The sequence below is a fragment of the Limanda limanda genome, chromosome 11 (assembly GCF_963576545.1).
Source record: "Limanda limanda chromosome 11, fLimLim1.1, whole genome shotgun sequence".
NCBI classification, from domain to species: domain Eukaryota; kingdom Metazoa; phylum Chordata; class Actinopteri; order Pleuronectiformes; family Pleuronectidae; genus Limanda; species Limanda limanda.
The window spans coordinates 28,090,333-28,118,329 of record NC_083646.1 but is presented as its reverse complement, the minus strand read 5'-3'; the positions used below and the strand labels follow the sequence as shown (position 1 = coordinate 28,118,329).

Sequence of the window (27,997 nt, the reverse complement as noted above, 5' to 3'; positions counted from 1 at the left end):
AAGAAGTGTTACTGGCAGAGAGGACATAATTCACGGCACTGCAGCGGAACAAGTCACTACTGAACTTAAACTCGCCTTTGGAAAGCACAACGAGTCCTTTCTTCTTAGTTGCTGTCTTCGGAACAAGTGTCACTAGCAACAGACGGTACGTTCTCATCGTTTGGAGCTAACCTTGCTAGCCAGCCGCTAACACTCGATCTTTGTTAGTTAGCTTGTAGGCATTCTAGATACCTTTTAACAAGCCAAGCTTAGACCATTGCAACGTAATTACATTTTGCTAATGTCATGTGTATCTGATTTTGGTAATTATGAGGTAACGTAAAGTGGCATTTAACACAATTAACTATGAAGCTAACCTAGCTATCGGTTTAACGCTATTATGAAGTAAAATAGCAATTTGAAACGGCACGTCTGGTACCATCATAACCTTTTGAATCATATCTAATGCTCAGTAGTATATGACTTGGTTTACTTTAAGAATGTAGACAATTATAGACGCTGAGTTTTGAACTAGCGTCCAACCAACTAAGTATTTCACCAGTGTGTCCAACTTGGGCAGCAGGGCTGGTTTGCTAATGACTTCCAATACACCATAAAACAGCAAGCAGCCAGAGGAAAAAGCTGTGATTTTACAGGGTTTTGTTACGTTATGTACATACTCTGTCAACATACATGTAAAACAGAGCTATGTGTCAGTGATAGACTTGATAAATGTCTCGGATTTAACTGTGTGCTTAATGTTTCTCATTATTATTATTATGAATAATTATAATTGTATTTAAGAGAGTCAGAGTTAGTATGAGTTTACTTCTTGTGGAAGCTTCCAGACTGAGATTTAGATGGACCCCACAGCTCAATTTCAACAATTAAAAACACACATGGATATGTGAATTTGACTAGACATCATCAATTGCTTTGAATTAGCAACTGATAACTTAAAGCAGTAGAAGAACTGCCATGATCCTTGGGTCAACATGATCAGCCCTATGGTATATCTTAGATATTTGTATGCCAGGGAATCATGTATACTAATGAAGCTGCCACTCTGCTGCTTTTTATCAACACCATGCCTAAATCTTGGTCTTGGAGTCTAAGTTAGAGCATATATAATTCAGTATGCAGATGAACTTATCAAGAAAAAATATAAGCTTATTTACCTTTCCTAATTATGTTAGATACTATACTAGCCACGTCTGTCATTATACAGCAGTGAGTATGTTTACACTAGATCCGTTTTCAGACATGACCTAAAATCCGGGGAACTTGCTACGGAGTTCACCGGTAGTCTGCCTTTCACACAGGCACAACACAGCGGTAGGTTTTCTGCACAGGCCAGATCACAACAGCATAAAATCCTCTGTTCTTCAGGCAAGAAGTGGAGCAGCCGGGTGCAGAAGAAAGAGGCAAGAAGTGACATTAACTCTGCTGCAGAGTTCACGTGTGTTCAGCAGCCAGACACCGTCGTCAGCTCTTAAAACCACAAACTCTCCTGACATCTTTGTTTTCAAGATTCAAGACTTTATCATTATCTTTACCATCATGGGCACAACAATTGCATACACCAGACATTAGCAATTACCTGTCACAGGCTCCCTTTCAGCTATGCTAACAAATAAAAAAACAATACAAAAAATATAATAAAAGAAATCTAAAGTATTAAAATATAATATATAAAACACACCTAAACATGTTAATTATAAACTAAAATAAATATCTTTCTGAGTACAATTAATTAATGAATGTAAGTTATACTGATAGGGTGGGTTATGCAAATATTGCCAGGTGCAAAGTTCAGAGTAGTGACAGTCTTATGGCAGATTGGAGGAGAATGGCCTGGGGGATGAAGCTGTCTCTGAGCCTCGTGGTGCGGGCCTGAATGCTGTGGTACCGTCGACCAGACAGAACAGTTTATGGCTGGGGTGATGGGTGTCATTAATTATCCTGTTGGCCTTCTTCCTACACCGCTGGGTGTAGAAGTCCTCCACGTATGGCAGCTCTGTCCTGGTGATGTGCTGACCAGACTTCACCACCCTCTGTAGAGCCTTACAGTTCAGGCATACCAGGCGGTGTTGCACCTGAAGAAGTTGCAGAGAATCCTGGAATCCATGTTGAGCCTCCGCAGCCTGCAGATGAAGAGCCGCCGTCTGGCCGTCTTTGTGATGAAGTCTGTGTGGTGAGACCAGGTCAGGTCCTTACTGATGTAAACCTAGAGGAACCTGAAGCTGCTGACTCTCTCCACTGTAGTCCCGTTGATAGAGAGTGGGAGGTGATCTTCTCCCAATCTCTTCCTGTAGTCCACAATTAGGGATGCACCGATCCGCTTTTTTCACCTCCCGATACCGATATCTGAGGTTTAGTATCGGCCGATACCGATCCGATACCGATACTAATTAACAGTGTGATTCCCCTGGTCCGCACCAGTTCTAAGTCACCCGCGGGCGAGTTCACCAACTTTGCAGCTCCGTCGGTTCCGTTCAAACTGAACAGGGCGGGAGATCCGGACCGGGACCCGTCCGGCACCGGGCCCCGTCCGGCACCGGGCCGGCGAAGGGACCGGGAGCCGGACCGGGAGCAGGACCGGTAGCAGGACCGGTAGCGGGACCGGTAGCGGGACCGGGAGCGGCACCGGGAGCCGGACCGGGAGCCGGAGCGGGAGCCGGACCGGGGAGGCTAGCGGCGGCGGCGGGCGGAGTGGGCAAAGTTCCGGCTTCCGGTCCGGGTCCCGGTCCCGGGGCAGCAGCACCAGCAGCCGGCAGCCCGGCTCCGGGGAGCCCCGCGGCCCCGGTGGAGGCGGCTTGGCTCGCACCGGGGCCACGGGGAGAGGCGCCGGACACTGTCGGCTCCGCACGGCGTGTTGCTTGCGTATGACGTCACTCACAGCGCACAGCATAGAATTACACTGAATAGATCAGCCGATATGGATCGGCCCATTGTCACCGATACCCGATCTAGAAATTTCTTCAATATCGGTACCGATACCGATACAAATATCGGATCGGTGCATCCCTATCCACAAACAGCCCCCCCGTTTAGCTGACATTTAGATGGAGGTTATAGTCCTGGCACCAAGATGTCAGGGCTCTGACCACCTCTCTGTAGGCCATCTCATCGTCGCCGGAGATCAGGCCTATGACGGTAGTGTCATCAGCAAATTTGATGATGGTGATGGAGCTGGGGGTGGCCACGCAGTCATGCGTGAACAGGAAGTACAGGAGAGGACTGAGCACGCAGCCCTTGGGGGCGCCGATGTTGAGAGTCAGAGTGGAGGATGTGATGCTGCCTATCCGCACAGCCTGGGGTCTCCCCTTCATGAAGTTCAGGATCCATCATAGAGGTGTTGAGCCCAAGGTCTCTAAACTTGGTGAAAAGATTCAAGATAGTATTGAACGCTGAATTTTAGTCAATGAACAGCATATGCGTTCTTCTGGTCCAGGTAGGAGAGGGCATCTGCAGTCAACCTATTTGTCTTGTAGGTAAACTGAAGTGGGTCCAGTGAGTCAGGAGGTGATTAAGGATTTGATTAACTGTGCAAATAACTTCATGATGGTGAAGCTGACTGCTACTGGGCGGGAGTCTTCAGTCAGAGGGTTTGGGGTTTCTTCGGAACAGGGACAATGATGGTCTCCTTGAAGCATGTGGGGACTACAGACTAAAGCAGTGACGGGTTGAAAATGTCTGTGAACACATCTGCCAGCTGATCTGCACACACCTTGAGAGCTCGGCCAGGGATGCCATCAGGTCCAGGTGCTTTGGGTGTGTTAATTTGTTTAAGTGGTCTCCACACATCTGCCCTTTTGGATATTGCAGATAGGAAGTGGTCCTCCTGGGCCTCTTGCTCCTCCACAGCCGGGGAGTAACTCAAAGCAAGCATAAAAGGTGTTCAGGTCATCTGGGAGAGATGCAGACACCACCTCAGCACTGCTGGCCTTAATTTGTATTCTATTATCGTTTTTAGTCCAGCCTAGATGTTCCTTGTGTTGGAGCCCTGGTAGTGAGACTCCACTTTGTCCCTGTACTGTCTCTTACCACTACTAATAGCACGTGCCTGGACTTCCTGTACTCCTCCAGATCACCTGAGTTGTAGTTGCGTTCTGTGCTTTAAGTTTGGCATGGATGTTACCATTAATCCAGGGCTTCTGTTTCGGGAATGTCCGTACAGTAATCCTCAGTACCACGTCATCGATGCATTTGCTTATGTAAAAGATGTCTGTGTATGTGTTTATGTTGTTGCTCTGGAACACACACCACTCTGTAGTGCTGCAGCAGTCACGTAGAGCCGATTCTGATCGAATCACCGCTGAATGGTAAAAGTCACCGGTCTTTCATGTTTGACTTTTTTCCTATAGGAGGTAGGGCTGCAACTAACGATTATTCTTAAAGTCGATTAGTCACCGATTATTGAAACGATTAATCAACTAATCGGATTATGAATGACACAAATTCTCAATTGCTCTTATTTAGCAAACAGCTTTTAAATTTAGCTTGAGGTTGTTTGAGGCATGTGATGACCGAAAATAAAGACAATAAGGATCGATACTTATAAAAAAGTATTTTAATAAACATTGCTGCATATAAGTCTACTGTTTACACAAAACCAAAGAAATCAAGTTTTTGTCCATTTAAAACCAAGGACAGGCAAAGTGCTAATAAAAAAAATTAATTTAAATTCAAGTATCCATTGTTCCTGTTAACAAAAATGACGTAAAATAACAATAATAAAAACATCAACAAGCACAGTCTTCTTCGGACTAAATAATTGTGATTAAAAAAAGACGTTTGTCAGGCAATAGGATAACATTACGCTTTTAAACTCGTTAACAAAAAGTTGAAACCATATTTTTGTAATGGATTTTAGAATCCTGCGCACAGATACCTCTTATATATAACATCTTACAGAGGCGAGTCCTCATCGTCTCCGCTACGATGTCAAACGTGCCTCCTCCTCAAATGCGCGTGTCATGCTTCCATGTAGAGCAGGTCCGCCTTACAGATATTGCAGGTAATTTTTTTTCGGTCTATGTTAAGAGTGAAGTTCTCCCAAACTTTTGACTTCCTGGTAAGCGATGCAGCGGATGCAGCAATTGGTCCATGTTCTGCTGCTGTTGCACATGTGCGACTTTCAGAGATAGAGAGGAAGCGAGATGACTCACTCCTCAACTACTTACATCAGCACCTCCGGTAAAACGACGTTTAGTTCAGATGCACGGCAAGAGAAACACGCGCAATGACGTAACCAACAATTCATCGGAGTAAATTCGTCAACGACTATTTTTGCCATCGATTTGTCGACGACGTCGACTAATCGCTGCACCCCTAATATGTACGCTAGATTTATCGTGTAACTGTATCTGCTCAGACATCTGCTGACTATCTGGGTCCTTCATATGTGGCCAAGCATGCGTTAGTGTCTAGTTCACACAGAAGAAAATATGTGGCCACATGTGTCCCAGACTAGGGATGCACCGATCCGCTTTTTTCACCTCCGATACCGATATCTGAGGTTTAGTATCGGCCGATACCGATCCGATACTAATTAAACAGTCGGATTCCCCTGGTCCGCACCAGTTCTAAGTCACCCGCGGGCGAGTTCACCAACTTTGCAGCTCCGCCGGTTCCGTTCAAACTGAGCAGGGCGGGAGATCCTGACCGGGACCCGTCTGGCACCGGGCCGGCAGAGGGACCGGGACCCGGAGCGGGACCGGTAGCCGGACCGGCACCGGGAGCCGGACCGGAGCGGGAGCCGGACTTGGACCCGGACCGGGGTTCACAGCCGCCCCGGGGAAGCTAGCTGCGGCGGCGGGCGGAGTGGGCAAAGTTCCGGCTTCCGGTTCCGGGGCAGCAGCCGGCAGCCCGGCTCCGGGGAGCCCCGCGGCCCCGGAGGAGGCGGCTCGGCTCGCTGCGGGGCCGCAGGGAGAGGCGGCGGACACTGTCGGCTCCGCACGGCGTGTTGCTTGCGTATGACGTCACTCACAGCGCACAGCATAGAATTACACTGAATAGATCAGCCGATATGGATCGGCCCATTGTCACCGATACCCGATCTAGAAATTTCTTCAATATCGGTACCGATACCGATACAAATATCGGATCGGTGCATCCCTATCCCAGACCAGTTCCGACAGTGGTCTGTGTGATCGGATCTCAGGATGCATTCAGGACACATTTGGGTGCTTTCAAAAATGTACACCACTTGTGATCGGATCACTCAGAACAGATTTTAATACCAGTGATGCGCATCATTAGGGCTGGGTCGACGTTTCGTAAGGAAAGTGGCTGGGCAAAGTCAAAGAGAGGCAAGCTGAAGTGAAAAAATTTGCTTGAGATCCTCCAAAGCATAGGTAACCAATAGGCGGACTGTGGTCTGGATCACTAGTACTTTACGGTAGTAAATCCTGGCAGCATAAGGTAGAGTTTACTTCTCTCACTGAACAAGAGAAAGTGGGAACAACATTCGTTGTTAATATTTGTTGAGATTGTTTATATGTTTAATGTAGTTATATATTAAGAAATAAGGCGAAACTCAAACTACATCTTACATTTTTACTTTATTTGAAGACACCTCTTTCAAAAGCTCTTTATTTATTTTTTAAATGGAAAAACTAATTTGACCTCAAACAAGAAAATCACATTAATTTCATAATTATGTTATTATTAGAGTAACGTTTGTTACTTAGAGATGAATTATTCCTGTTAAAGTTCAGTTTAACTTCAGTTCAAAGTTTCAATGTTAATCAAATTGCATTATTTTTTTAATCAACTGAGAAGAAAATTTACAGTGTTTTGATGTTCCTCAAGAAAATAACTAGAATTTTACTTTGGTCTTCATTTGTTTAGTTTTTAGACAGATAAATATATTCCTTTTACTTTGATGGAACAAGCTTTTGCAAATTGTATTTTGAAGTGTTTTTGTATGGGACTGTTAAAGGGAGATTAGGAGTTCAGGCTGGGCTACTCTTTTTGTGGAATAATGCCTTGCATTGCATACTTAGTTTTCTGGCATTTATTTTTACATTTTTTGTAATCTGTTATATATTTTCAATATTTTATAATTATGGTCAGCACAAACATTCCAAGGCAAATTCCTTGTATGTGTAAACCTAATTGGCAATACAACCTAATTCTGATCTGCATGGAATTATCTCATGAAAGTGGTTAACTGCAGGTATAATTTGCCACCACTACTAACTTGTGGTCTAACTGCTCAACACAGGCTTACATGAATCTAATCGCCATACACCTTTTACCCATTTAATTACAGTGGTGATGAATTATTGATACAAATATATTAATTAATATTTAGAACAATAACAAATATTGTATTTTCTGTGAATTCTACACCCTTTAAAGGTCCCCTCGTATGCCCATTTTACCACAGTTGATATGGTTCCTTGGGGTCTTAATGAAATGTCTGTAACATTTTTTGGTCAAAATACCACAAGGATCATTTAAAACAACAGCCTTTTTACCCTGTCTAAAACAGCCCTCTTAAGATTGACCTCTTTTGAGCCCCCCCCCCTCTCTCACCGCCCCGCCCCCCCCTGTCAATCACACACACACACACACACACACACATCCACTTTCACGTCTTAAATCTCTCCTTAGCATATGTAAGGTTGTTAAAATAATTTTAAGTCACTGTCCTGCACATATTTCTGTATTTGTTTGTTGTGTTTCTTCATTGAAGCTACAATTTTAAAACTACTACACCCTCTGATAAGGATGTACATTTATTGAAATACATGCATTAGATATGTGTGTATACAGTATATAATTGTATCTGAGCGCTCGCACACACACACACAGACACACGCACACACAGACACACGCACACACACAGATAGACACAGACACACACAGGCAAAGGGATGTGGGGGCTAGCCTTGGAAGCTAACACTGCTGCAACTTCTGCGGCGAAATGCACTTAAAACCCCGGGTATGAGTCTATTTTAAAGCGAGCGACGGAGGCGGCAGCGAGCTGCTGGTGACCGGCACCGGTTCGTGCAGCTCGGGCTGCGTGGAGCAAATCTGTAAGAGCCACAAAAGTTATAATGTGCAGCTCTCTGCCCCCCTCCTCCTCCGCTTCGCCACCCTGGCGCTGAGCGAGCCCACCGGCACCGGTACAATGCAACCGGAGACCGGGGGGGGGGTCCTTGAACACGTTCCGGTGCTAGTTTCTAACAAAGACAGACACACACAGAAGCTACGAGTCGGGTTAGCCTCCGAGTGCATTGTTTTCTATGAAAACGTGCTGCATGCCCGGGACGCCACAAACATACACACACACAAGCTAGACTCCGAGAGCTAACAGCGGCACCTCCGAGGATCCCTCAACGGGACGTCCCGGAGCCCTCACCGGGACGTCCCCTGAGCTAACAGCGGCACCTCCGAGGATCCCTCACCGGGACGTCCCCGGAGCTAACAGCGGCACCTCCAAGGATCCCTCACCGGGACGTCCCGGAGCCCTCACCGGGACGTCCCCGGAGCTAACAGCGGCACCTCCAAGGAGCCCTCACCGGGACGTCCCGGACCCGACAGCGGCGGTGCACGGAGGTGCCGGTGCCGCAGCTAACGCTAGGCTAGCGTTGCTGCTAACAACAACAAAGTCACATGCAGTTGAGGCAGCATAACCACAGCATCAACACAGTGAAGCAGCTCCGAGCTCCTACCTGGAAAAAACACCAACGGCTCTCGCCTCCCGGGCTCCAGGATACGGGCTATGGGCTACGCGGTGGCTCTCGGTCGAATTTGTTTCATGCTGCTAGATAGCTTATCCAAGTGTTTACAAGGCTCGCAAGAATGCAATCGCGGCGCAAACCGATGGACGGTCAATAAAGTGGGTGGTTCTTAAATCTATTGTGGTTCCATCGATTGGTGGGTCGAGTGTTGGTGGGGGTCTCTGCGCTGACGTAAAACTGCCAATGACGTAAAGATTGCCCATAACCCCATTGGACGCTCGCTAGCGCATACTTCCTGACATAGAGAAACCACACCAGATAGCGGGAGTTGTGTTTTTCCACAGTTTTTGGGACGGTAGACATGCCAGATACCCAAATTAACGTGTAGACGCACTACAAAAGTGGAATTTTCATACGATGGGACCTTTAAATGAATAGGTACCATGTAGAATTTTCTTACTCACCATACCACATTGTATGTACTCTTGAGTTGTAACAAATGTTTCGGCCTCAGTTGTATCAAATATATACTGTTAATAAATAGGGATGCACCGATACGATATTTGTATCGGTACCGATATTGAAGAAATTTCTAGATCGGGTATCGGTGACAATGGGCCGATCCATATCGGCTGATCTATTCTGTGTAATTCTATGCTGTGCGCTGTGAGTGACGTCATACGCAAGCAACACGCCGTGCGGAGCCGACAGTGCCCGGCGCCTCTCCCCCGGTTCCCGGTGCGAGCCGAGCCGCCTCCACCGGGGCCGCGGTGCTCCCCGGAGCCGGGCTGCTGGTGCTGCTGCCCCGGGAGCCGGACCCGGAACTTTGCCCAGTCCGCACGCTTACCCCGGGCGTCTGTGAACCCCGGTCCGGGTCCGGCTCCCGGTCCCGGCCCGGGTCCGGTCCGGCTCCCGGTCCCGGTCCCGGTCCGGCTCCCGGTCCCTCCGCCGGCCCGGTGCCGGACGGGTCCCGGTCCGGATCTCCCGCCCTGCTCAGTTTGAACGGAACCAGCGGAGCTGCAATGGTGGTGAACTCGCCCGCGGGTGACTTTGAACTGGTGCGGACCAGGGGAATCCGACTGTTTAATTAGTATCGTATCGGATCGGTATTGGCCGATACTAAACCTCAGATATCGGTATCGGTATCGGAGGTGAAAAAAGCGGATCGGTGCATCCCTATTAATAAATGATATTGGTCAATATCATTGTGATAATATTTTTTGACATACCCCCTTACCTACTCAATACAATGTGGTCACAGCTCAGATTACACTTTTCAGGTGACGGATGCTTGTGTTTTAGCATAGCACAGTTAAATTGGTTGTTTAAAAAGAGCCAATAATACAAAATTTCTCCTGGTTAACAATGCTCATGTGATCATCATCATTTTATCACTTAACTTTCAGTTTACATACTTAAATCATTTATTTGTCTCTTTTTTTAGTGTCACGGGGGGAATTGCATCACATACTCTCATTTTATCAGTTCCTTTCACTCATTTTCACACCCTTTTCCTGAGCTGTTGGCTCTCTCAGCTGAGCAGAATTGCTAAGAAGCTTGCCTCATTTCCTCCCTTCTTGAGCTAAGCGAGGGAGGAAAGAGGGGAAGTCTGGGAGGAGGGGGCATTTGGAGACTGTACTGGCATTGTTGGGGTTGGAAACTTTTCCTTTTCTTCCCACTATTGGCCTGCCTTGTCTCTCTTTGTACAGCATTGTTTTCCCTGCTAGCACTGCTGTTATGGTGGATGTTTTCACTGTTTTTAATTCTTTGCATTTTTAAGGATCAGATGCAAAAACTAGTGCATGGCCAAGTTTTTGATTGTTTGAAATATAGGTTTTATATGTTTTCCTTCTACTTTGAATACTGAATATTTTTTATATTTACTCCATGAAAAGAGGGAGATATTTATTTAATAACACTGATATGCTGCTCGGCTATTCGGCTGCTGACCAGAGACTATGCTTGCAGCAGGACTGCTTCACACATAGTATTGAAAAATGTTTAACCTCATCGATGCTGCTAAAAACTTTAATCTTGATGATGTTTTCTTACACTTGACATCTATTGCACTTCTGTCCGTCCTGGGAGAGGGATCCCTCACATGTGGCTCTCTCTGAGGTTTCTACATATTTTTACCTGTTAAAAAGGTTTTAGTAGTTTTTCCTTACTCTTGTTGAGGGTTAAGGACAGAGGATGTCACACCATGTTAAAGCCCTATGAGACGAATTGTGATTTGTGAATGTGGGCTATACAAATAAAACTTGATTGATTGATATGTTTAGAAAGTCTTCACTGACCACACTAGCACAAACGTTTCCGCTTGCTTCACACTTTGGTGAGCAGGACGGGAGACTGTTTGACTTTCATCCCATAACAGTAAATATATGATCAGTTTCCCTGCCAGGCAGATGTTCTCTGTCTGTACATGATGCAGTGGCTGTCCCCAGCCCCATAGATGCCCAAGAATGTGCATATAGGCAACATTACACAGGAGACAGGCAGGTCAGGAATTCAGCTGAAGTTGTCTGTGTGCCTTTCATCACTGTTGTCTCCCTGTCTGTATATCTTTTCATCTATCAGTTTGTCTTTCGGTCTATTGTGTCTTGTTTATTCCTAGTTGCATCTTTATCACCTTCTGTATCAATTTCCTTTATTTGCGCTACTTGAGTATGTGTTACTTAATACCATGTGAAATATAGTAGGTTATAATAGATAATAATAGAGACCTTTCAGTCTTGTTTGGATTTCCTTGCCTCACCCACATGTTACAGTGCACACACACACACACTCACAATTTACTAGTGAGTCTGTGCTGGCTAACGCGTTGACATCAATAATTTAAACCGACGCGTCGGACCCACACAAATTCTGAATTTACCTTTTCGATTTCTAAAACCTTTAATTTCAATTCATCATAACAAATGTTCTTCTGCAAAATCACTATGTAACGCTGGGTTTACACTGGACGCCGAAGCGCAGCAAATTGCTATTCTCAACCGCGCAGGCACCTGACTGTTCATACATGACGCGCTTTTCTCAGCACAGGTCAGCCCGCGATTCTGCTTTCTCAACTTGTTGTTGTCTGTAACCCGTTCAATGTACTGGTTTGGGGGTAAATGATGATGGTCTTCACCCCACCACCCCTCTCTTTCTCTCTCTGTCTATCTTGCTTGTGTGCTTGAAGTGGATGAGCAGAGGGACATTTAATTATGTGATTGGGGAAATTAACTGATGTGTTCAATATCCGAAGAAAGCCTGAATGAAGAAAAAAAAGGTAAAATATAAACATAATGCAAATGTATAATTTTATATTGGTGAAAATTTTCATTAACACAGTGTTTTGGTGTTCCTCCAGAAAGTTGAATTTTACTTTGGTTTTCATTTATTTAGTTGTTAGACAGATTAATATGTATTCCTTTTACTTAAATGTTCCATTTAAGTAAAAGGATTTTGCACAAATTTTATTTTGAAGAGATTTTGTATGGGACTGTGGAAGGGAAATCAGGAGTTTAGGCTGGGTTATTCTTTGTTGTGGAATAATGCCTTGCAGAGCATACTAAGTTTAGACCAGACATGGGCAAAGTACGGCCCGTTGGGCTTTTTAATCCGGCCCGCCGAAGTTGTCCAAATAATAATAAAAAAAAAAAAATTAAATGAAATTTTTTTTTTTTTTAAACAAACAATTTAGTAGCACTTAAATGGCACATACTTATATCACTTTTTAGTTTTGCTTTATTTTTGAAGAAATCGTACTTTCTTGATTCTTGTTCTGGGTTTGAACCCTCGGGGTTGAATGCATTTATTGTAAGTCTCTTTGGATAAAATCGCAGCTAAATTAAATTTGACCGGGAGTGTGGTGTATAGGGCTCGAAGGGGCACATGATCTCCCTTCACTTTTTCCCTTTGCCCTGTGAGTCCTTCTGTAAAATAAGAGGATCAAGGAAACGAAAAGTGGACAATGAGTGCAGAGTGTTTAACACGGAGTCGACAACAAAATACTTTTTCACTGAAGTCCAATCGAAGGCTGTATGCCTGATATGCCGAGAAACTGTCGCAGTTTTCATGGAGTACAACATCAGCCGTCACTTTGCTACGAAGCATGCTAACTACGCTAGCAAGCAGTCAACGCAAGAACGAGTGGCTGCAGCTCAGAAGTTGGCGACTAATTTACAGACTCGGCAACATTTTTTTTCACAGACAAACTGCGATTAAAGATTCATCTACCAAGGCATGTTTTTTGGGGGGCATTCGAATTAGCAAAGGCTAGCAAGCCTTTCTCTGAAGACGAGTTTTGGTTAAATGGCCTTGCAAATAAGTGCTTTGCTACTTGGTAAAGGCCAATTCCTTTCATGTAATGATTTTTCCATGTCATTTATATTAGTTCACAAAAACACTCCCATCAATCTGTTCCTGGCCCGGCCCCTCTGTCAAATTTTAGAAGCCATTGTGGCCCGCGAGTCAAAAAGTTTGCCCACCCCTGGTATAGACCCTCTAATATTGACCACTTTTTTATGATTTAATTGATGATAATTTAATTATAGTTTATATGAAATAAAGATGATGTACATTTTAGGGCTGGGCAACGATTAAAAGTTTTAATCGCGATTAATCGCATGGTTTCCCTGATTAATCACGATTAATCGCATTTGTATACGTAAAATCCAATAATGAATTAAAAAGTAGTGTATAGCCAGTTTTTTTTTCAATGTTCTGCCATATGAACGAAAGTGCCATAACATTTGTTGTGCAAACACTTTTAACATCAGCATTTAATACAGTAGCAGTTAAATAAAATATTCAGTGTACATCTCAACTTAATGTTATCAAAGCAAATACAAAATTAAAGCTCAATGCCACTGCCAGGGCATTAATGTTATCCTCTTCGATATGAAAAATGTATACTCCTCCCTGCGTCTAACGTAGTCTGCCGAAGCTTCACTCCGCCCGCTGTTTCGTTGAGTGATTTGCTGATATCAACTGTGTGTTTTGCATTTAGGTGATATTTTAGACTGGAAGTACTCCGGTGATAAGAAAATTCACCTTGGCAGTGCCTACAAATAACTTTGGTTCTGTCGACTCCGCCGTCTGGAAGAACTTTAAAATGAAAATGGCCATGTAAAAGTTCCGTACCCTTATCCATGGTTGTTTATCCGCCAATTATCTTCTTTTTTCCGATTCCGCAGCAGTCAGCAACAGACATTTACAAAATAAAAGCCTGACTTTCACAATAAAACAATAAATAATAAAACCTGAGTTAATGCGAGATAAAATAATTGTCTGAGTTAAATAAGTGATGAGTTAACTCGAAATTAACTAGTTAACTTGCCCAGCCCTACTAAATTTGCATCTGGATTACAGTAAACTTAATTGTTGCTGCAGAGTTTTATGTACAGTTAATGTCATTTTTGCAAACATCCCCCTTAACAAACAATGTATGCTGCTCTTTACTCAACTGATAGTGTGATCAATTAGCTTTACTTAAATTCTTGAGAAACAGGTATTTAAGTTAGCACATGCTTTTTATTGCCCATCAACCTAATATGATTAACCTCATCTGTCTTTGAAATTGTGATTTCTGCTGTGACTTCCTGAATTGCTGGTGAATCAGCTCTGCAATGCTCTATTTTTTGCCATTATCAGCAGAAAACAGTCTGGGCCCTGGCCTTGTCACTGTTGATCTTGCAGTCAGATCCCTATGTATGCATCAATTCTGTCAAATGTTGTTGACACTTTGTCCTCTCATCTCACCTTTTTAACTGATATGCAAACCTTTACCCTGACAGCTGTGATACTGAATGAGCCAAGTGTCTAAACTATGTTGGAAAACCGCAGTGTTTATTGTAAAAGGATTCGATAGCATTTATCAGAGAAATAAATGCAAATCTATATTATATATTAACATATCTTTTCACACTTTGCTTGTTTTTCTCTCTCCAGGTTCTGTTGCATTAGTTTCACAACAGGTGACCCCCGTCCCTCCGCCAAAATCCGGCTATTAGATGTGACCACGAGGTTGATAAGGCGAAGCCACCATGTCTTAAACACAGACGGGCCCTCTGGAGCCCTATCTCCCCACCCTGGCCAATCTTCTTCCTCCCTCATCCACCACCTTACCCTTTCCCAAATCCCCTTCCCTCTCCCAGACTTCCCTGGACATGTGAGGGACAGGTTACCTAACCCTGGCTCCCCATTGGCACATCCTTCCCCTCCCTCAGGAGAGATGACCTTGCAGAAGCACCAGCCGCTGAGTGGTGGTAGTGGTGGGGTGATGGGTTCAGACCGGGACCTGCACTCCACTTCTTCCTCCATCTCCATGCCCTCTGTGAAAAAGGCCCCCAAGAAGAGGCGCCTCTCTTTGACGTCTCTTTTCAGACAGCGAGGATGGGAGCCCAAATCAGGGCGCCAAAGGTCCCGAGAGCTCCAGCAACCTGGACCTAGTAGCCTTGGAGGGGTGGATGGCATCGCCAGCATCGAGAGCATCCACTCTGAGATGTGTAATGAAAAGAACTCTGCCTTCTTCTATGTGGCTGGGACCGGAGCTGCCTCTGCCTCTGCTGCTGCTGCTGCTGCTGGTACTGCTGCTGCTGCTGCTGCTACCACCACCTCATCTGCCTCAGGGCCTTCTTCCTCTACCTCCTCCTCTTCCTCCACCTCAAGGGGAGGAGGTGGGGTGGTAGCAGAGCTACTGGAGTGCCCGCTGTGCCTTCTGCGTCACTCAAGGGAGAACTTCCCTGACATCATGACCTGTCACCACCGATCCTGCATCGACTGCCTGCGCCAGTACCTGCGCATTGAAATCTCAGAGTCACGGGTCAACATCAGCTGCCCAGAGTGCTCAGAGCGCTTCAACCCGCATGACATCCGCATGATATTGAGTGATCGGGCAGTCATGGAGAAATATGAGGAGTTCATGCTGAGGAGGTGGCTTGTGGCTGACCCTGACTGCCGCTGGTGCCCTGCACCGGACTGTGGGTAAGCATACAAATAGACATGAGTGTTCTATAGAATGTTTGGTTGTAATGACATTTGTGAGGGTCACCTTCATCAGCTGATCAGCAGACCAGTATTACGTCATTAATGTTTTGATTGACACTTGTGACTTGTTAAAAGTGTTTTTCTCAAAACTTTAGATGGGAATATGTCCAGTTATATTTATTATATTCTTTAATGTTTTATTAAATGGGATCACAGGACCATGTGTCAAAAATAGCCAAGGAAAGGAAAACAAAACTTGAAGGTAGCAGTTGCAACTCATTAGACAGGTCAGCTATTTCTTCTCAGATAGACTGAGATAGATTGATAAAAACTTGTTTGCTGTACCACTGCAGTACAAATTATTTTTATCAGCCATCGCCTTGCTGTCTTTCACATCTATGTTTGTAAGACAAGAAAGCACACGTGTGTTTCTTGTGCAACAACAGGTTGATTTGGGTTCTGAGGAAACTACAGTGTCCTTCCCCTTTAGTTTTTCCTTTTCTCTGCTCTATCCTTTCCTCCTGTTCTGATTCCAGTAGATATGATTGTGTGATATGTTGTTGAAATATTGTCATTTGTGTTATTGTATGTTTAATTTGTTTTAATTTATTGAATGGAGCTGTACATTGATCCAAAATGAATTTCAGTGTAAACTAACAGTAAAGTTCTTTATTTTGAATTTATTTTTACCTTGGTGAAAAACAAGTGTATGTTGTCCCAGCAAGCACAAGCACTGTCTAAAAGACGACATCTGGAGCGGCACCACAATACCAACCAACAGAAAATCAAAGACTGCAACTCATCAAAGCGATTCGTGCTACGAAAGTTGACGAGCTAAATTCGAGTTGAAGGCTCAGCAATCGCTTTTCACAAATCCTCCTGCTCAAAATAAGGCTGCTACTGACGCATCATTTCATCACTTTTTGGTTTAAGACAAGAAGCCTTTTACAGATGGCGATTTAGTCAAGGAAGCATTGAACATTGCTGCAGAGACTGTTGAACAATACTTCTAAAACAAAGACATCATAAACTAGAGGTGTGAAAATGTCTTGACTGGACGACTGAATCGTTGCAGTGACAGAACATAATCAATTCATGTTTCTGTTACGTTCATTGTTTTAGGGATGTCCTGCCACTGCATAATTATAACCAGCAATGCTTCAGTATCAGGACAGATGCACATTTAAGGTCCTGTCGTCCTGTGTCGCAGTCTCCTGTCGTAGTCTTTTTCCTCCTCACTACCTGTCTGACCTGTGCTCACTTTACACTTTAACAATTGACACCACCACTGATCAGAAGTTATTAGGACACTTACAGGACTCACATTTACTTTGTGTTTGTTTGAGACGCTCTAGAGTTTATGAGACAAATGTTTAACCTGCTACTAAACAAGAGCCATAACTAATATATAATCAGAGTTTGTCCTTTTAAGCCTTAGGTAGAGCACACAAATCTGAGCTGATGAATGTCAAATCAGTGTGGAGAGCACTGACCACTGTCATAGACTTACTGTTGTTGTCAGATTTTTGAATTTAAAACTTTATTTTGTGAATCACAATTGCAATAACAGTAACAGTCTCTAATACTTTTTAAAGCATGTTCATGTTTGTCTGACTGCTTGTTATTAATTAATGAAAATGCAGCCATGTGCAGTCATATAGAAAATTGTGGAAGTGATACATGAAATGCATAGAAATGCATCTTATGAATCAAATCATTGACTGCTTTATCGTAACCGATCGTGAGGCTAATGAAGATGCACACCTCTAATCCAAACCCCACTCCTTGGTGTAGTGCTAGGCCATGCAACTGTGACAAGTAGGGTTGAGTCACTATCAGAAGATGTGGATCGACAAGTGTTAAAGGACTTGTCAACTATGTGAGTATTTTTCACTACAGTTTGATAATTCTCTGCATGCAGTGGATACAGCTCAGTGAATGGGTTCAAGGTCAAGCTCAGTGTTTGGACCACACATCTATAGAACTGGAGGATAGCACACTTTCCCAAACTGGAAAAAATGTCTCAGGCCATCGAAGACAAGGATGCTTTTCTCCCAGAGCAGTACTGTGCCATTGCTGCTTTTTTCTCAAACCCAATTCTGTTCATTAATTTAAGAACAGGGCGCAGCCAAATTCCAGCAAGTACTTACTTTTACCAAGTACAGATGACATGGACATGGTTTTGGGGACTTGTGCAGTGGGTGAGTGCTTACTTTGGATCCCCTTACCTCTGAGAAATGGCATTTTCACAGATGAAATTTATCAAATCAATGTAGAGGAGCCGGTTTACTGACAGACTGCCTCAGACTAGATGTCTGTAGCTAAGAGTCAAACTACAAAGCACACACAGACAGTATTTAGTCACAGCAGAGCGAGTAAAATGACTGCAACAGTGGGGCCTTCTGATGGCATTGTGAAAAGTGATGCTGCATAGAATGGGACATAGAGCTGCACTTAGCTTAATTGCACTGAAAATTTTGTTTGTGGACATAACAGTTCTACTTTCTAAAATCCTAATGGTAAACAGGGTAACTTGTATGAAACTTCGTTGGATAAACATTTACGGTTAACAATGGCACTTCATATGATCCTCTCACTGCAAGTGTGTTTGTTTATGTCTACTATGGACAAAATAATTTCCTTATAAAAATGGAGAGTATGGGCCACATGACTTTTTTGTGTTGGAATGAAATTAAATAATGTAAAATTCTTAAAGCAAGACAGCTATGGTCTGTTTGATATGCTAGTAACATTGTTTTCTTGGTTGCATCAATTTGAAAGTTTAATCAAATCATGTCATGTAAATCAAATACAATTAGCCTAAATATAAGGCCTCAAGATGGAAGTTCAATCTAGGTCGATCTTGCATTTCAGAAAGGCCATGGTCAGCGATCTTGGGCTTACGAAGGTTGGTGATAACTGTTTTAGAGTCTAAAGTGCCAAGTCTGCACAGTGCAGCACTACACTGTCAATGTTTTTTTTCTCTTTATTTAAGAGCATAGACTTGTTTGAGAGCAGGACTTGTGGAGGACTGATTTCACATCTGGATTTTGTAATGCTTTCACTCAACACCCTGTGTCAATGTGACTGGGAGTCACTTAAGGCTCCTTTATGCTACTACGTTTTGACGGACACGGACAGATGGGACCGCCCTATCCGCCGTGGAACGCCCTCTCCTAGCGCCTCGGAGAGCTTTTCGTGCACCTCTGATTTTTCTAACTGTCCGTGTTTATTTCGGATAGCCTACGGACAGCCCTTGGCTGTGATTGGTCCGCTAACGACATCATTTCCGTACAACGTCATGTTAGAAGGTTAGAAGCAAACACTGGGTAGTAGTTAGTGTCGGGAGTCCCTGCTGACTGTGTGTGGAAGCTGGAGTTGAAGCTAGCTGGGGGGAAGCTAGCTAGCTCCGTGTAGCTTCAAGCTGTGGAATTATTAACACAGTTCGGAAACGAGACCGGGGAACTGCTGCGCTAAGAAACGATTACATCAGCATTTGGACCTGCTGGGTGTCACTTTATTTATATTTATTATTTTATTTACGATTAGTTGCCATCGTAGCCTACACTGTGTGAGGAAAGTGGGGAGTAAGTAAATAAACAGCGTGGACCACCTACTTTGGTGGTCCACCTACTGTTCTGGCGGTGAATTGTTTTCAGCACGTAGAAGTATAAACGAAAAAGTGTCCGTCCGAAACGGATTCGGAGTAGCATAATGGAGCCTTTAGGCCCTATTCAGACTTGGTATTGACATGAATCCTAAGCGATCCGATCTCAAGTCAACACTTCACACTTTACAGTACAGTTTTTACATTCACCCATTCACACAGGGCATCTGTGTGAATCTATTAGCAGCACTTTGTTATTCTATGAGGGGCAATTCGGGGTTCAGCATCTTGCCCAAGGACACTTCGGCGTGCAGATGGGGAAGACTGGGGATCGAACTGCCGACCTTCAGGTTGGAGGACGACCGCTCTACCCCTCAGCCACAGCCGCCCTGGTATTGAAATACCTCCCTGCATTTGTCTCCTATGACCACTTGTGACTGGATCTCATCCCTCACACTTGTTCTGTTGGTAAATTATGCTGTTTGCATCAATGTTCTGGGTCGCGCTTTACAATTTTTTTCTCACTTGGGTCTGTTCACACCTGGACTTAGAGCTGTCCACTTGTGATTGGATTACATTACATGTCATTTAGCTGACGCTTTTGTCCAAAGCGACTTACATTTTTAGTACATTCAACATTTATGAGGGGCCATTTAGGGGTTCAGTATCTTGCCAAGGACACTTCGGCATGCAGATGGGGAAGAGTGGGGATTGAACCGGCAACCTTCTTGTTGGAGAACGCCCACTCTACCCTCTAGGCCACACCGCACCTGAGATGGATGTTTAAACCAGGTCTGAACAGGGCGTGAGAAACGGACTTAGCTGTTCAGAGTATCAGCTCTATGGGAATCATCTTGAAAAGAAAGTTTGGTGTCAATGAAGATGGTCCCCTTTTAGAAGATCTTGTTCATTTGAAAACTGTAAGCAAACCATTGAATAATTGAAAAAAGTTGAAAAACATTTGTTAAAATAATGCATGTGGGTTTTTATATGATTTGTTTGTCCTCTACTAGATATGCAGTGATAGCCTTTGGCTGTGCCAGCTGTCCTAAGATCACGTGCGGCAGGGAGGGCTGTGGTACTGAGTTCTGTTACCACTGTAAGCAGCTGTGGCATCCCAACCAAACCTGTGATGCAGCACGGCAGCAGAGAGCACAAAGCCTGCGCCTGAGGACCGTCCGCTCATCCTCCCTCAGCTATAGTCAAGAGAGCGGAGCTGCAGGTTTGCTGCCTACGCATGCAAGCACACACACACATGCATACAAAAACCTTGAACACTATGAACATTCATTCTCTGTCTCTCAGCTGATGACATCAAGCCATGTCCGCGTTGTGCTGCTTACATCATCAAGATGAATGACGGAAGCTGTAACCACATGACCTGCGCCGTCTGCGGCTGTGAGTTCTGTTGGCTCTGTATGAAGGAAATCTCAGACCTGCACTACTTGAGGTCAGTGAGTCCACACAAACGCATCGCTTTCTAAAAGGGATAGTTCATCGAAAAATTATAATTCACTCATATACTCACGACTATGCCGATGGAGGGGTGGATGAAGTGCCTGAGTCCACAAAACACTTCTGGAGTTTAAGGGGTAAACTTTGTTGCAGCAGAATCCAATGAGCCCTCTTCAGACGTAATAAAATAGAAAAAAACACAACATGCATCCATACTGCTCGTGTGGTGTCATCCAAGTGTCTTCAAGCCTCAAAATTCATATTCAATTCGAAACTAGGTTATTTACGCCGTGTTTTAAGCCTAAAACTCAACAGTAAGTGGCTAAGATCGCTGCCTTAACCACACAAGAGTGTGTCAGAGGGTCTGTGAATGCGCCTTGTAGAAAGATATCAGTAGAAATTAGGCTAAAAACATGGTGTAAATTACCTAGTTTGAGTAGAATATGAACGGACTCACCATTAACTTCAGTTGTATTGGATTTTGCTGCAACAAAGTTTACCCCTGAAACTCCAGAAGTGTTTTGTGGACACTTGAACTGGACACTGAAAAGCTGAAGTGCCATTACACTAATCTATGACTGACTAATATAATTTTTTCTTTTTCTCTTTCAGTCCATCAGGCTGTACTTTCTGGGGGAAGAAGCCATGGAGCAGGAAGAAGAAGATCCTGTGGCAACTGGGAACACTTGTGGGGGCCCCTGTCGGCATCGCACTCATCGCCGGCATAGCTATTCCCGCCATGATTATCGGCATCCCTGTTTATGTGGGAAGGAAGGTGAGGCTCGATAGGCACAGTGTTTGTATTAGTATATTGATGTTCCACTGCTCGTAATTCTTACTACATGATTGAGCATTGACTCATTCGGATTTACCACTCTAACACTTGACTGTATTGAGCTGGATGGATTATTATAAAACATTGGGCTCCATTCTCAATGTTTCATTTTAATCATATGGAAAGTTCTTCTGTTGTTGAATTCACCTTCTTACACAGAATTCCAGCAATACATTTTTACTGGCAAATATACTCTACAGTGTTGAATAAGATTGTACATATCACCGTTGTCAGAAAGAAGTACTACATATAAATCATTAACCAACCAGTTATATAGAAAGCGACTGTCGTCTGTTTCTCAGACTATGAAAGTTGGCTTAGGACATTTACAACCTTTTGCGTCTGTCTACAAACTTATGTTGTATCACTCATCAGTTTAGGTCAGTAATTACAGTTTGACATTGCAATAAAATTAACGCGTTCAGACTTGGACTGCAGAACTCCCCTCCTTCACCCGCCAAGAAGAAGACGGAATCAACCAACTTTTTCCCCTGACTAATCCAGAGCAAATCCAGTTGTGATCACCTGATAAATCTGAACCATCTGATTATGAATCACCTTAATTTAATGCACTGAACACATCTAGCTGCACAGATGTGGTATTGATCTGCCATGGCCATTTTCTTGTTGTATGGTCATATTACATTACATTACATGTCATTTAGCTAACGCTTTTATCCAAAGTGACTTACAATTACATTTAGGTAATTTTTCGGGGTTCAGCATCTTGCCCAAGGACACTTCGGCATGGGCTGGGATTCGAGCCACTGACATTCTGGTTGGAGGACAACTGCTCTACCCCCCTCACTCACAGCCTCACGCAGGGTTTACACCGGGCGCCATGCCTTAAAAAACAGCTGACTCCCATCCACTCCCATGTTAATCCTTTGTGCCGGTCCCACCAGATGCTGAAGTGCAGCGCTGAGGTTGTCTCGCGCCGTGCAACGATCGTTTCGGCGTCGAGTCTATTTTTTGCGCTTGACGCGAGCGTATTGCTCTGGGAAACACAGTGGAAAATGATTTTAAACGATATTGATGACATATTTTATATGATATAAATGATCAAATATGCATCCCATCGTTTGTATTCCCCTTCTGTTGTCCTGGAGTTTAAATTTTACCAATTTTACCGATCACATTATTAAATGCCCCCCTCTGCCCATCCACTACAGCCACACAAGCAGTCATAAAGATAAAAAGAGAGAGAGGGGGGTGTGTGTCTACGTACTCTTCCCATAGGCTTGAGTGGAGAATACGTAATTTACCCTCGACACCAGACATTGAACGGAGCAAACAGCGGAGAAGTTCTTGAAGATGGATGACATTAAATTAATAATTGAAATGGAAAAGTACAGTGAGCTGTATGATCCTCCACACATGTTGTATAAAGACAACATTAAAAAGGACAAATGCTGGGACGCCGTTGCAGTTAATGACAAATATCAGCTGTATGTGTGATCACGGAGAGGAATTGCAGGATGACCGCCGTGGAGTTAAGGGTGTTCGGTGTGACGCCGGCGCGCTAGGGATTAGCGCTTACGCGTCGCTTCAGCGTCCGGTGTAAACCCGGCATCATACTTTTAAGTCTTGTAGCAGGTTAACATTGCCTCTTATAAGTTGACTGATGTATGATAATAGTAGTCTTTTGGGGAGGTAAATAAAGAATGACACTTCCAATCAAAAAATGAGTATGCAGACAGGTGGGAAAAGGAAGAACCTAAAAAATCAACTGGAGGAAAGCTAGCTGAAAATGGAGAATGCTTTCCTAATAATATGAGGCTACTAGACTACTGACTAACGTTGAACTTGTAACTCACTCTGAACTGGTCTAGTGTTCCGCTCTTGTGATGTTTAAATGCAGACCGTTTCTTTGAGTACTTGCTGTGAGAACTGTTTGTTCCCTTTTCTCTATCAGATTCATAACCGCTACGAAGGCAAAGATATTTCAAACCACAAGAGGAACCTGGTGATCGCTGGTGGGGTGACGCTCTCCGTCATTGTGTCACCAGTGGTAGCTGCAGTCACTGTTGGTCAGTTTGTTCTCTAATACCTCCGAGCTCCTTCCTGTGTCTCTTGTCTGCCTCTGCTGTAACTCTCTGCACACCTGGAGATCCTCATTGACATAACCTTGTTTGCATTGTTTACATTATTCAAAAGTTAGTTTCCAAAGTCAATTGGATGTCTCGAGAGTTGCGCATAAGGATGGTCAAGTGGAAGAATGATCTAACCTTTCCCTGTTTCTTTTTCACCCTTCAGGCATCGGCGTTCCAATCATGCTTGCGTATGTCTATGGTGTGGTGCCCATCTCTCTCTGCCGTAGCGGAGGTTGTGGCGTCTCAGCTGGGAATGGCAAAGGAGTTCGCATAGAGTTTGATGATGAGAATGACATGAATGTTGGCAGTGGGGCAGCTGCCACTGGTAAGCTTTAGGGGCCCCCACAGACCCCTGACCACACTCGCATCCAAAATCCATCTTTTGTGATGATGCCCAAGTCAGCAAACATCAGTTTGTTTTTTGCTCATTACAGAGTCCTGATTTAATTTAATCTAGTGCAGGTTTCACAAATTATTTATTCTTTCACATTTTTCATTTATATGAAAATCTAAAAATATGTGTGCATCTTCTGTTACAACCACTGCTTGGAGAAAAAGCCTCAAGTCCAGATTTTTTTAAATTTCAGGTAAAACAAAACTATGTGACAGTTTTATCCTTTTTTGTCTATTTTTAATGTTATTTAATGATGGTATCATCTCTGTAGACACTACATCCGTGGCAGACACAAGGAACAACCCCAGTATAGGTGAGGGGAGTGTTGGGGGGTTGACGGGCAGCCTGAGTGCCAGTGGCAGCCACATGGACCGTCTGGGCGCCATCAGGGATAACCTGAGTGAAACGGCCTCCACCATGGCCTTGGCTGGAGCCAGCATCACTGGCAGCCTCTCAGGCAGTGCCATGATCAACTACCTGAACAGGTGCTGAAACAGAAACACACACACGTAAATGCAACCTTGGACCTTGTGGTGCTTTCTTGTGTCGTCTTATCTCCCCCCCTCACATGTTGTCAGGCTGGAGGTGCAGGCTGATGTGCAGAAGGAACGCTGTAGTCTCAGCGGTGAATCTGGCACCGTCAGCCTGGGTACAATCAGTGACAACGCTAGCACCAAAGCAATGGCTGGATCCATTCTTAACGCCTACATGCCCTTAGACAGGTGAGCATGATTACATTTTTATTGGGATAAATCAGCATCTGTTCATTGGCAGCACTGATGTTGTGCTGTGTAGCTGGTGGCATCCCTGAAATCTTTATTATAAAACAGATTGCAGATGTTCAAACATGATGTTATTATAATGTGGTGCAATAACCATTATCCCAGAAAATACTTTTTTAACATGGCTCCTGTCCCTGCTCTGCCACAGAGTGTTTGAATAGTGTTCATTATTTAGTATTAGGCATGTTGGCAAATGTCAGCAGTTGCAGACTTGAGAAGTATTACAACTTTCTGAGGCTCATTGCTTAATCATGTGACATGTACAAAGACGTACACTCTCATGTACAAACCTACATACTGTACATACATTTTTTTTTTAGTAGCTTACTTTTTGTCTCTGAACTCTTCCAGAGATGGGAACAGTATGGAGGTCCAGGTTGACATTGAATCCAAACCTAGCAAACGACGGCACCACAGCGGTAGCAGCAGTATAGATGACGGTAGCCACGTTGGCCGCTGTGGCTGGACCTGCCCTTCTAATGGCTGTACCTGCCCTTCTAATGGCTGTACCATCTCAGAAGGCAAAGGAACCTCTACCAAATGGGCCAAAGAGGCCTCTTGCTGCTCCTCCACCAGCTGCGGGGGGAAAAAGAGTAAGGGCAAGCTACGCAAGAAAGGCTGCGGAGGCACAAAGATCAACGAGACGCGGGAGGACATGGATGCTCAGCTGCTGGAGCAGCGCAGCACCAACTCCTCCGAGTTCGATTCCCCTTCACTGAGCGGCAGCCTGCCCTCGGTGGCTGACTCCCACTCCAGCCACTTCTCTGAGTTCAGTTGCTCTGATCTTGAAAGCATGAAGACATCCTGTAGCCATGGCTCTGGTGGAGGCGACTACAACATGCGCTTTGCTACCGTCAGCCCCTTACCTGAGGTGGAGAATGACCGTCTGGAAACCTGCCCCACTTCTTCATCGTTATCGTCCCAGGAACAAGGAGCTGTGATCACACCCCACTCCCCCACATCCACCTCCTCTTCCCTGGGCCAGGGCACAGAGCTCTCCCCTCTCTTCTTCATCACAGAAGAGAATGTCAACATGGTGTGTCAGGCTGAGCTGGACAGCAAAACTGGAGAGCAGCTTAAAGAAACCAACAACAACCACCACCGACCGCAACAAATCCAGCAGCAGCCCAAGAATTCCTGTATACAGACTGAAATCTAAAATCTCAATACCTTAAGTGCTGCACAGATGCTGTTTTTATTCAACATCCTGTCCTCCACTCAATTACCAATCAGCTTCAACTTTAGCCTGCATTTTCTGGTACACCCTTGTAAAGGTAACATGTTATTTTGGGGATTTGTGTCCTTCATGAAAAAAACGTTTTAGTAAAATTTAACGTTGTGCCCACTGAGTGTTGAAAGGCTCGCTGGAAGTATTAAAGGTTACCAAAGTGCAGCCATGTGAGAATTGTTAAGGTTCTGAATGCTGGTGTTTCTACCTGTGTGGCCTGCAGACTGCTGACACATTTCTGACCATTCACTTTCTAGCCACATGTAACAAGACAGCACACTCATTTAGATCTGTGTAGGTTATTATAAAACCACGGTGCCAGTTTTGCAAATATTTGATTCTGGCTTTTTAATGCAGATGCAACACCATGCAGTAATCTTAATGTTTCGGCTCTTGAGGTTGACAACAACAGGGACCAGGCAATGTGAATCACTAGTTCCTTTTTTTTTTTTTTTTTTTATGTATGAATCGCAGAGGAGCCTTTGTGCTCCTGTCTGTATTTATTGTTAGAGTTTCTTTCTCCCATGGATGTATAACATATGACTGAGCTGTTAAACAGTTAAGCACTAAAACAGACCTGTAACACATCCAATGGTATATTTTAGATGTATGCACAGATGGCGGTAGACCCTTTGTGGGAAATAGTGCTTGGCAGCCTGGTATCCACTGAGTTTTGACCTGTAGCCTGAAAACCCTTATATGTGTATTTAGTGCTAAGAAGACTCTGGGAGCTTAGGCTTTGTTTAGTTCTGTGAAAAGCTTTTGATGTTAGGTTTGGGGGGTGAGTGTTAATTTGAGAGGTCTCTGAAAGGCCACAGTTGTCCAGAAATTAACATTAACCAATGGGTTGGTCAGTTCTTCAACATTATATAATGATTTTTGTTACTTTTCAAAGGTGATTTATTCAAGCTGATGGTCTCGCCTCACTGAGTAAGAGAGAGCTTCGATATCTTTCTTTGTAAACTCATGGTGCCTTTTAAGAAGTTGTTTGTGTCTCTCTCTCCACTGTGTCTTCAAGACTCCAAACAGCAACTTATTGTAGGTTACAGAATGTCTATCTGTGTCGGTTATGCATTTACAGACAGAACATACTGTGGTAGACATGGTAAATGAAAACTTTTCAATTGCCTACCAAAGACAGCACTCAGGCTCTTGTTAAATCTCATACCTTTGACTTGTCAGCTGTACACAGTGTGGTTCATCCTTTTACACCAGGAGATGAATGAAGACGAGACCCAGGATTATACCGACATGCAGAACGCTCTTTCATACACGCTTCACTAATGCTACGCAAATAACTGAGGCTGCACAACAGCCAAAGGCACCTGCACTGTTTACTCTATTTCTTATTACATTGATAATCTGCAATGCACAAGGTTGATAGGGATACATAGTTTTGTTTTGGGTTACCTTCTACTGAATTTCCTGTGATTTCTGTTGGCAATCGGTGCTGCTGAGCAGACTTGAAGGCAAAATTGGTTTCCAGCACTTTTCTCTCTTACAGAGTGTTTTGCTGATGATCAGCTCAGTGGTCTGCTCTATTGAGGCCACTGAGTCGGATCAGGTGAACCTCTACCAGGTAGTTTAAAGCAGCCTGAATGGTATTTTGACCCTAGCCTGCTGCTGAATGAGCCGTCAATTTGGTTGGGTGAATAAGGCTACAATCTACAGTCCACCCTGATTCCATACAAAAACATTATCTGTTTATCATTCTTCACCGAAACAAAAACCTGTTCTTCATTCTAATTTGAACACGAGTGCCAGATATAATTTGTAATTTGTGCAGAATGGCCTAATGTAATTGTATATTTGTTTGGTAATTTGCTTTACTATATGCGTGTAAATGCATATCAGAAAAATAAAAAAATATGATATATGTGTTGTCTTCTGTTTTTCAGGTTCATACAATGCTTCACATATTTAAGGTGTTCCATCTTTAATGGTTATAACTTT

General features: G+C 44.0%; 1 protein-coding gene across 1 annotated transcript; it reads left to right on the top strand.

Annotated features, from left to right (window-relative positions):
- Positions 1-45: 45 nt before the first annotated feature.
- Positions 46-27,922, top strand: LOC133014033 (E3 ubiquitin-protein ligase RNF19A-like). Its single transcript, XM_061081150.1, has 10 exons — positions 46-145; positions 14,613-15,647; positions 20,271-20,479; positions 20,563-20,707; positions 21,325-21,487; positions 23,463-23,577; positions 23,804-23,965; positions 24,306-24,519; positions 24,613-24,756; positions 25,168-27,922. Exons 2-10 carry the CDS (start codon positions 14,896-14,898, stop codon positions 25,973-25,975), a joined length of 2,712 nt encoding a protein of 903 aa, XP_060937133.1. The 5' UTR covers positions 46-145; positions 14,613-14,895; the 3' UTR covers positions 25,976-27,922.
- Positions 27,923-27,997: the final 75 nt, after the last annotated feature.